The sequence below is a fragment of the Crocodylus porosus genome, unplaced genomic scaffold, assembly GCF_001723895.1.
Source record: "Crocodylus porosus isolate Cpor-Errol unplaced genomic scaffold, CroPor_comp1, whole genome shotgun sequence".
NCBI lineage: Eukaryota > Metazoa > Chordata > Crocodylia > Crocodylidae > Crocodylus > Crocodylus porosus.
This window is the reverse complement of record NW_017728932.1, coordinates 3634413-3644161: the sequence shown is the minus strand read 5'-3', so window position 1 is coordinate 3644161 and position 9749 is coordinate 3634413. Positions and strand designations below refer to the sequence as shown.

General features: G+C 45.8%; 1 protein-coding gene across 3 annotated transcripts in view; it reads left to right on the top strand.

Annotated features, from left to right (window-relative positions):
* ATP2A3 (ATPase sarcoplasmic/endoplasmic reticulum Ca2+ transporting 3) overlaps nucleotides 1-9749 on the top strand; it is a 154866-nt gene that overhangs the window by 126711 nt on the left and 18406 nt on the right. For all 3 annotated transcript variants that reach the window (XM_019545450.1, XM_019545448.1, XM_019545449.1), the window contains exons 11-15: nucleotides 505-636; nucleotides 3033-3158; nucleotides 7076-7294; nucleotides 8110-8445; nucleotides 8980-9200. In XM_019545450.1, the coding sequence (XP_019400995.1) occupies nucleotides 505-636; nucleotides 3033-3158; nucleotides 7076-7294; nucleotides 8110-8445; nucleotides 8980-9200 (1034 nt within the window). The remainder of the gene's footprint in view (nucleotides 1-504; nucleotides 637-3032; nucleotides 3159-7075; nucleotides 7295-8109; nucleotides 8446-8979; nucleotides 9201-9749) is intronic.

The following is a 9749-nucleotide window of genomic DNA, read 5'->3' as shown; positions in this document are numbered from 1 at the left end:
GCAGGTCAGCCAGCCTGGCTGAGAAGAGCCTCCTCCCCAGGGGAGAGAGGTGGAGGCCATCTCTTCCCAGCAGCTCGCTGCCTCTCTCACCAAAGAGCGGGCTGTGGTCATGGAAGCCAGAGCCAAAGATGTACAACGGCAGGACCAAGGGACCCACCGTGGGCTGTTTTTTGCCCACTCTTGCCTTAGAGTGAAACTGATGTTCTTGGAACCTCACAAATGATACGGTAAATAACAGTAGAGCAAGCGTCATGTTGTAGCCATTATGGTCCAGAAATTATAAGAGAGGCAACTTATTACGGTAGTGAGGGACTGATGTTGTAGCTGTGATGATCCAGAAATGTCTGGACCATTATGACTGCAACATCAGTCTTATGCTATTGTAACATGGAAGATATTGAAGTAAATAACATAATTCTGAAGTTTAGGACACTAAGGGTATGAAGCTCACTATTTTCTTTGAAATTTGAAATTGAAAGTTTGTGTTCCTTTCTTTCTGGCCAGTCCAAGAAAGTCTATGAGAAAGTGGGAGAAGCAACTGAAACAGCCCTGACCTGCCTAGTGGAAAAGATGAATGTCTTCAACACTGATATCAGCAGCCTCTCTAAGGTGGAGAGAGCCAATGCCTGCAATTCTGTAAGTAGCACGATTGGACAGTCTGTGTGGTTCTTTTAGGCCTGGAGTAAGGAAGGGATGAAATAAGTTTGAAAGGTTGCTTAGAGCCATACAGTAATTATTCTCCCAGAATTACTGCTCTATATGGGATCATGTTTTCTGACCCCCTCGGCCCTTAGGGGCAGTGGAATCCCAGCATGTTAAGAAAATCTCTGATCACTCTGGATGTCAAAATGCTTGCTAGAAAGCACTGAAGCAACTATCCACCTACCAGATGTCCCAGATCGGCCTGCTAGTTACTCCTGAAAATAGTGTCTTAGGCTGTACAGTAGAACTAAGCTTCGCAAAGACATCAAGGGCATTTACGTGCCTTGATTCCCCAAAATCTTGGATTTGTAGAATTTAAGGCAAGAAGGGACCACCTTGATCATCTAGGCTAGGGTTCCTACAGACATTCAGGGCCCCACTGTAACTCATGGCACATTACATAAAGTGCCATGAATTAGAGGCTCCCCACTTCCCCCACGCACAATGACCTGTTGGGTCAGAGCAGGCTGGAGACTGTCTGTCTGCACCAGCCCTGGCCAGCAAGGGGGGCACTCCAGCAGCCTCCAAGGAGGCCCCTCTTCCTAGCCCCTCACCCCCTCCAGCTCCAGGGCTGTCAGTGGGGAGGGGAAGGAGCAGCCAGCACAAATGCCAGCTGCTCCCTTTCCTTTCACCTCCTTGTCTTGTTGACAACCCCATCCCCATACAAAAAAAAAAAAAAAATAACGCTGGAGGGAACACAAGTTCCCTAAGGCACCCTGCTCCTTCCTTAATCTAGCGCTTCATTTTACAAGGGTTAATTTTTCATGTGATTGGCTATTTTAAAAGCACTCTGCAGCCAGGCTCGTGTTAGTCAGGACTATAGAGCACTTTCAAGGGCCCAGTCATGGAAAAAATGTCACCTGTGTAAGCACTTCTAATTTAACCACCTGTATAAGAGATGGTATCAGACTTCCCTCGGTTAATTCCTGTTCGAACTAGAGTATCTCTCTGAGAGAAAATTTCAGACCTAATTGGACAGTTCCTACAGTGGAAGTTATTTCTGCTGGCTAATGATGCTCACTGTTAACAGTTAATGCCTTTGTTTTAAGCTTGAATTTGTCTAGCTTCAATTTCCACCTATTGACTCTTGTTTGCCATCAGAATTGAAGAGCCCTCTATGGTCAAACTCCTGTTCTCCATGTAGGTACAGAGGGACTGTGGTCAAGTCACCTTTCACTCTGTTTGGATAAGTTAAATAGATAAACTACCTTAAGTCTGTCATCAGACATGCTTTCCAGTCCAATTCATTCTCTTGGCTTTTTTCTTGCAGATCAGCTGTTACTGATCTGAATGATTTTAATTGCTAAGCAGACACAGGCTGCATGCCAGTTTTCAGAACAGTGGCAAAACCTGTCCTTCACTAAGCCTAATTGGAAAATGTGTAGCCCAGGGCACCCACAGAGATGTGTGGTATGTGATAGGAGGGGAAGTATTTAAGAGCCTGACTCAGAACCTGTTGACATCAGTGAATACAATTGGGGATTTCAGCGTGTTTGGATCAAGCCCTAGCTATCATGATATCATGATTGTATTGTACAGTGTAAATGGGAGAACACTATCCTTCCCATGCCCCCCCGGTATTATGGTAGCTGCAGTTGGACAGAGTAACGTTTTGGAAGGACTTAAACACCATTGCTTTTTTCTTTTTGAATGGCCCAGCCTTACAATCTGCATGAGCCTGTGACAAATAAAATGGGCTCTTTGGGATTCCAGACTCGTTGGCACATAGAACCAGGCATTAAATACAAGCCAGTGGACCACAGCTGCTGTACTGCTCTGGGCTAGTGTGCACACACTTTTGCGTGTACACATGTGTGTTGAGCTACTGTCACCATAATAGCAGAAGCTGAAAAACTGATCTTGGCAATAATGGTCTGGCTTGAATTGTAAGATATTTGTTGTAGCCGCCAGTTTACACCAATGCTGGTAGAGTGTTTTGACATGCAGGGGCTGGTCCTGCTGAGGGCTTGGTCTGCCTTAGTGTGGGAAGTAGTTTTAAAAGATGAGAGTTGATGGCCCATCTGTTTGTTTGCTACTAATTACTGAGTAGGTTCCTGTGCCATTGGATCTTGAGCATAAAGGTGAAAGCACCTGGATGCCGTTTTAAAATTAGCTCCAAGTGAAAGTCCCCTTTGTTTTTCTTATTGTCACTATTGCAGAACCACACCAGCTTCTGCATTTATCCTCCCCCCTCCCCCCGTTCATACAACATGTTGACTAATCAGGCCAGTTATGTGAAATCAAAAGGTGTCTGGCTGTTGCTAGTCTCTTCATCCGCTTTTGATAAAGGTAACTGCTCCTCACAGCACTCCGCACATCTCTCTCTACAGGTAATCAAGCAGCTGATGAAGAAAGAATACACCCTGGAGTTTTCACGTGATCGCAAGTCCATGTCCGTCTATTGCACGCCTGTCAGTCCCACCCACAACTCTACTAGCAGCAAGATGTTTGTCAAGGTAATAGGGACAGACTGCCTCACCCAAAGCAGGAAGCTTCATGAGGGAGTTTGACTATTTTACATACTGAGCAAGGGAGGCAAGGAGCTAGCATCCTCCCTGGGACACTATCGTGATGATGTCTGAAGTGTCCCCATCCTGACTGAAAGCTAATATTTATAAATAGTAATAACATTCTTTTTTCCATGCCTCTTTATGCAGCTGAAAGCAAGATATGCCCTTTAATATACTCATAGAGTAGCAATAAGACTCTTCTCTGAGAGAAACTGCAACTTCCTTTCTTTCAATACTGGTGTTTCCTAAATGGCTGCTGCGTGTGTGTGTGTGTGTGTGTGCATGCACATAAGTTTGGTCTTCAAATGGAGGATACACCACACTGAGAGTTACTGAGATCTTAATGGACTTCAGGGCATCCTTGGGAGCAGAGTGCAGTATAAATGGATGAGGTTGCTCAAGAGCAACAAGACACCGCTTCAAAAGTTTACTTTCAGTGCAGGAAAGTAGCCTCACTTCCCCTTTTGGTTGCTTGTGGTAGGTTATTTGGCATTTTAGGTTATCCGAGACACTTACTCTCCCAGGCTCAACCTTGTAGAAAAATGTGCATCTCATTAACTTCCCTTGGCTCTTTCCCTAGTGGCCCGGAGACTTGGCGTTATTAGCAAACTGATACGGTTGGGGGTGGAGGAATTGTTGTCATACTGCAGTAACAGTCCAGCTGAAGTCAGGATGGATTACTACAAGTGTCCCACTGTGGCGGGTGGGGAAAAGCTTCACTGCATCCAAATGTCTAAATGGCAGTCAGCTTGCTGACATCAAGGAAAGACATGTATTGGCTAAGAAAAGGCAGGTAAAAAATCCCACTGTTCTAGTAGTCTCCAGTGCCATTGGGGAATACAGGTGCCTACCATTAAGGCCTCCTGGTTTGACCTCACCAGCTGGGATCACAAGGCAACTTTTGGTGTAATTATCACCTCTCTTGTTTTCAAGGAAAGCAATTATACGCAGACATGGGCTTTCTCTTGTAGCTGGCACTGTCCATGAACTTTCAGTGCACATCACCTCCACTCCTGTACATACCACTTCAGTTGCTTTCCATAGTCATTGCCTTTTCCCCTGTTGTTCACTACTTGATGAATCTAGGCAAAGTCTCCATGCTGGGAGTGACTGGATGCCTATATCACACAGCTTTGTTCTCAAGCTGCTTTCTACTTCCCTTCATGGATCTCTCTTGATTTGAAAGTAGTTGGCAGCTAATATAGAGAATCTCTATCAGGCTCTGCTGCCTCCAGCTGCAACACCTTGCTGGCTCTCCCCTTCTCTCTGTTAATCTGCCATCTTTCCCAGTCAGTGTACTACCCTGTTCTTCCCTTTAAATTCTTCACACTCTAACAGATTTAGCCTGACATATGGCCAAGTAGGAAATGGAGGTCTTGTCTCCCAAGCCAACACTAACAGCTGGGCTTTCCTTCCTTTCTTTTCTTCTGCCCCTTGTCTGTTCCCTCAGCAGGTGTTGGTGAGCCATTGCTATGGCAGCACAGTTTTGTAGGTAGTTTTCCTGGCAGGTTTGGTCCTTGAGTTTTTCAAGTCACCAGGGAAAGCAGGAGGGGGAGAGGTGAGTCATGATTGACTTAATCATTAAAGAGTCTTTGAGTGCAAAGTGAGTCGTAGGTGTGGAAGACTGACTTCATAGCTTATGAAAATGTCAGGATATCTGTGACGTGGTTGCTGGGGGACCATAGGTCTCTACAAACTGGTATCGGAACGGAAGAGGCTACCTGGCCCATTGAGAGGGAGGGTTTGGGTTCTGTGCCCCCCCACTCTGCCGCAGACCTGTAGTATGAGCTTGGACAAGTCATTTGGTCTCTCTTTGCCTCTATAATTTATAAACAGACATTTGCAAGTAAAGACAGGGACTGTATCTCACTATAAATATAGAAAGCACTATAAATATAGAAAGTACAAGGGGGGGTATGATTTATATGGAGGCTTCTAGATCCCATGGAAAAAAAATACATATATTTTTTTAAGTATTTTCAAATGGCTTTCTCCTTTGCTTGCTTCAGAGTCCTGAGTTTGGGACTCAGCAACAGCAGAAGATTTCTAAAACAGCCTAAGCAGTGCAGAGAGCTCAAAAGAGAAGTTGTCAGTGGGAAGTTTGAATTCTTTATCTGTGACACATCAATGGGGAAAAGAGGTGAACCTTTGAGAAACGAGAAGTGAAGTCAAACTCTCTGTTCATATAACACCGCTGCAGCCAATGCAGTGGTAGCAGCAGATAATTTGCCCCATTGCATTTACTGGTTGGGCCATGTGGGCCTAGTTGCCATTCAAAAGACTGCTCAACATTTCAGTACATTTTAGAAATGGAACGTAGGCTTTTTTTCTTTAATGCATCCATGGCAGTCAAGCTGTGCTCTAGGAATATTCTTTCTTTGGACTTGTGGAAGATTTCCTCTTGTTCTTCCTACTTGGGGTTCTTTTGGGTACACTGTCTTCCTGGTCCATCAGGATCATAAGGATCTTGGTTGTGGCTCTAGGTTTGGCTTTAACCCACAGGGCCTGATTTATGCAAGCGTACTCATTGGATGGAAAGCAGTGTCATTTTTACAGTACATTTTACTGTAGCTTAAGAGGAACTGTGAAGGTCTACCTTACAGTGCTCACTGAAACAAGGGGGAATGGTCACAGGTACATAACTGACTTAATAACACAAGTCTTTTAAGAATCCAGTGGAGAGCATCCTCCTTGGTCATTGAGATGCTTGTGAGCACCCAAGTGCCAGGGTCCATATTTCCATCCACTTCTCAACTTAGTACTGTGGTAGGGGTCAAGTGTTTGTGAAGATATGTAAGTGTTAAATGGGGCTGATTTCCCTCCCTGCCCCTTGAAACTGGATTCCTCAGTCTAGTAACCTAAATGGAGTTCATCTTACCAGCCACCCGTTCTCTGTGCACATTCCTCAGGTGCTGAACTGGAAGCATTTAGTGGCCAACTTTTCTTTAAAAACTAGTGGGGTAATGCCACCTAGAGGAAACAAAGCTGTTAAGAAAACTGAATTGCAAGTGCCAGCATGGTAGGAATAGCTTTAGGAGAGCTATGCTTGGGGGTTTACCACATACAGTAAATGTTTTCCTCTTTCCCAAAACATTTAGTGGTCCAGCGCTCACTGTCTGCAGTGAGAACAGTATGCCATGAATAGCTCAGCTGATTTAAAATTTGCTACAGCTGATTGCTAGGAGAATTTTCACTCAGTAGTGCTTTGCTTACAGAGAGCCTTTCATGACAAGTCTTAATGAGTCTTCATTGTGGGGATTCATTCCTGATTAAAATTTAGTGCGGAGCTGTCCAACTTTTGGCTAGTTGGGGGCTCCATGCTGTGGAGGCCATGCGCGGTGTGGCTTTTCCCCTATCACTTAGGCAGCCAGACTGCTGCCTCCTGGCTGCATGCAGCACGTGGACTGTCCCTCCTCCTCCACTGCACATGCAGCAAACACCTGCCTCCCTTCTTCCCACTGCATTCACGGCAGTGACAGCTCAGCACTACGCTGTCCCACCTCAGCCACGTGAACTGTGCAGGCAGTCCCCCTGCCCTTTCCCCTTGGGCCATGCACACCACCTGTTGCAGGCAGCCCTCCTTTGCCACATGCTCAGCTTGGGCACTCCAGTCCCCTCCCAGCTGCCAGGGCAGGGGGAGTGGAGGATTCATTCCAGCTGGACAAGAGCTGACGGGCAGCCAGGCAAGAGCCGACGGGCCACATACAGCTTGCAGGCCACTAGTTGGACAAGTTCTAGTTTGGTGGATTAAGCTAATGTAGACTATGGTGCTTTTCCAGAACAGAAGCACACAGGTCTGCCTTGTTCTGTTTTGTCCTCTGAATGAGTTCTTCTGTGTAGACAAACACCCTTCTTCTTCACAGGGAGCCCCTGAAAGTGTGATCGAACGCTGCAGCTATGTCCGCATTGGCACCAACCGGGTTCTTCTCACAGCTTCTACCAAGGAGAAGATACTGTCCAGAATCCGGGAATGGGGAACTGGTATTGACACCCTGCGCTGCCTCGCTTTGGCCACCCGGGATAGTCCTATTAAGAAGGAGGATGTACAGTTGGATGACTCCACCAAATTCATCAATTATGAGGTAAGGGAGGATTAAATGTGACCACATGAGGTAGGGCCTGGGAAACACGTAGTAGGCACCTGCTGGGTTTCCTCTTTCAGGTGTCCTCTCAGAGCAGTTGCTTAGGAAGCAGAAGAAGGATGGTGTCCAGCCCCATATAAAAGGCTTAACGCCAAGCTTGGGAATCGTTTTCTTCATACCATATGTGATTTACTGTGCTTTCTCATTTACATCCATGTCCCTTCTAAGAACAGACCATGCTGACTGCAACTACATTTTTTTTCCCCTGCTGAGTCTTCACCCTAATTTCCAAATGCCCCAGTGGAAATTTGAGCCCAAACTGCCAGCAACGACAGCATGATGGACATCAGTCGCAATGCTTAGACTTGTGTTCAGCAAAGTACCTAGGTGTCTGCTAAAGTTTCAATAAGCGCCTGGGCCCTTTGTGCCCCTAGGAGGTGATCAGGTAGCATGGTGAAGAGCACAGCACAGGAACCTGAACAGAATGTATTAAATAAACCTGGAGTTGGTAGAAACTAGCTGAGCTATGTAACCAAAGTTTGCACAATAGGTAACAAATCTGGAGTACAACTGAGCTATTTTTGATTAAACACAATACATTTTAGGGTCTGTGTGTGCTCCTGTTGGAGTCAGTCAGAGTTTTCCCATTGATTTTTTGCTTGTAACAAGATTAGACTGTTAGCAAACCTTTCCGGCCTCCTAGACTTAACCTTCTAGGGGGTGAATTAAAGGCAGGAAGAGCAAATAAGGGTTCATTCCCACGGAGAGGAGGGAGCGTGTGAAAGTTCATGCGTGTCTGCTTGTCTTGCCCTCAGACTAACCTAACCTTTGTGGGCTGTGTGGGGATGCTGGACCCTCCCCGCAAGGAGGTGACTTCATCCATTGAGATGTGCAGAAAAGCTGGCATCCGAGTCATCATGATCACAGGGGACAACAAGGGGACAGCTGTGGCCATCTGCCGGAGAATTGGGATCTTCTCAGAGACCGAGGATGTGACTGATAAGGCCTACACTGGAAGAGAGTTTGATGATCTTTCCCCAAAGGCTCAGCGTGAGGCCTGCTATTCAGCTCGCTGCTTTGCTCGAGTTGAACCTGCTCATAAGTCCAAGATAATTGAATACCTGCAGTCTTTCGATGAGATTACAGCTATGGTGAGTCGCACATGGAGTGTCTCATGTGGTCATTTATAGGTGTCATTTAGGAACAGAATGTCATCCCTCTTGGCTACAGCAGAGACTGCAAGGTGAAGTGGTCTAGATCATAGTCTGAGCTAGAGGTTTGGAGCAAGGTCCACTGGTTAAGAGGTGGGATTTGGCATTCTGATCTCAGCTCTTCCAAGTCGGGCGTAATCTTGAGTAAGTTGCATCTTCCCACATAAACAAGCTAGGTAATAATAGTTCCCTGCATCATAGAGCTGCCATGAAACTGACTGTGGATAAAGCACTTTGAGAATGTTTGAAAAGCCGCTGAAGACAGGCCAGCTATATGATTACTATACCGTGATGGTCGAAAAAGTAATCGTTAGGTGCAAGTCCAGCCGTCAAATACTTATGTGAAAGAATGTCATCCAGATGTGATTCTAATGCAAAGTGGACGCTCTCCCTTTTGTCTAAATCTTGGTCTCATGCTTGGGCTGTCTTCTATAAAATGCCTGTCCTTTAATGAAGCACTCTCACTTTGTCTAGACTGGAGATGGAGTCAATGATGCCCCTGCCCTGAAGAAGGCTGAGATTGGAATTGCTATGGGTTCTGGTACAGCTGTGGCCAAGTCAGCGGCAGAGATGGTGCTATCTGATGATAACTTTTCCACCATAGTGTCTGCTGTTGAGGAAGGCAGAGCCATCTACAACAACATGAAGCAATTCATCCGCTACCTTATCTCATCAAATGTTGGCGAGGTGGTTTGGTAAGGCTCGTCCTTCCCATTTCTCTCTAGGACAATAGAATGAAAAAGGATGGGTAAAAGAGCAGAAGTGTCTTTTCCAATATTCAGAATTCCCCTCAGGTTGAACCTGCTATTAGTATAAATCTGCGTAGCAGCTTGGGAGGCTAGTAGAGTATATGTGACTTCTGTTTCAATTAAATTGCATTGATATTTTTATTCGTGGTTTTACACCCCTCCCCCGGCTGCCAGCCAGCATTTGCTTCGCCACGGTATCTGAGCTCATAAGTTACAGTAATTTCTGTTTGACTACGCTACACGGCGACATGTTTATGGTTAAATTCAATACCACGGTATGGTCAGCATGCTGGTCTTTAAATGACAGGTTGCCTTTATCTTGCTCCGAGCACATCATTACGCAGCTCCAGCGATGCTATGTCTGATGCAGCAAGACTCCATTATAACACTCGCAGATCCACCCACTGCAAATAGTTTCCTGACAAAGGGCCTTTTCAACAAATTGTTATGTTCTGCAGCACTCTTGACCCCCTTTCTCTGATATTCATTTTGGGA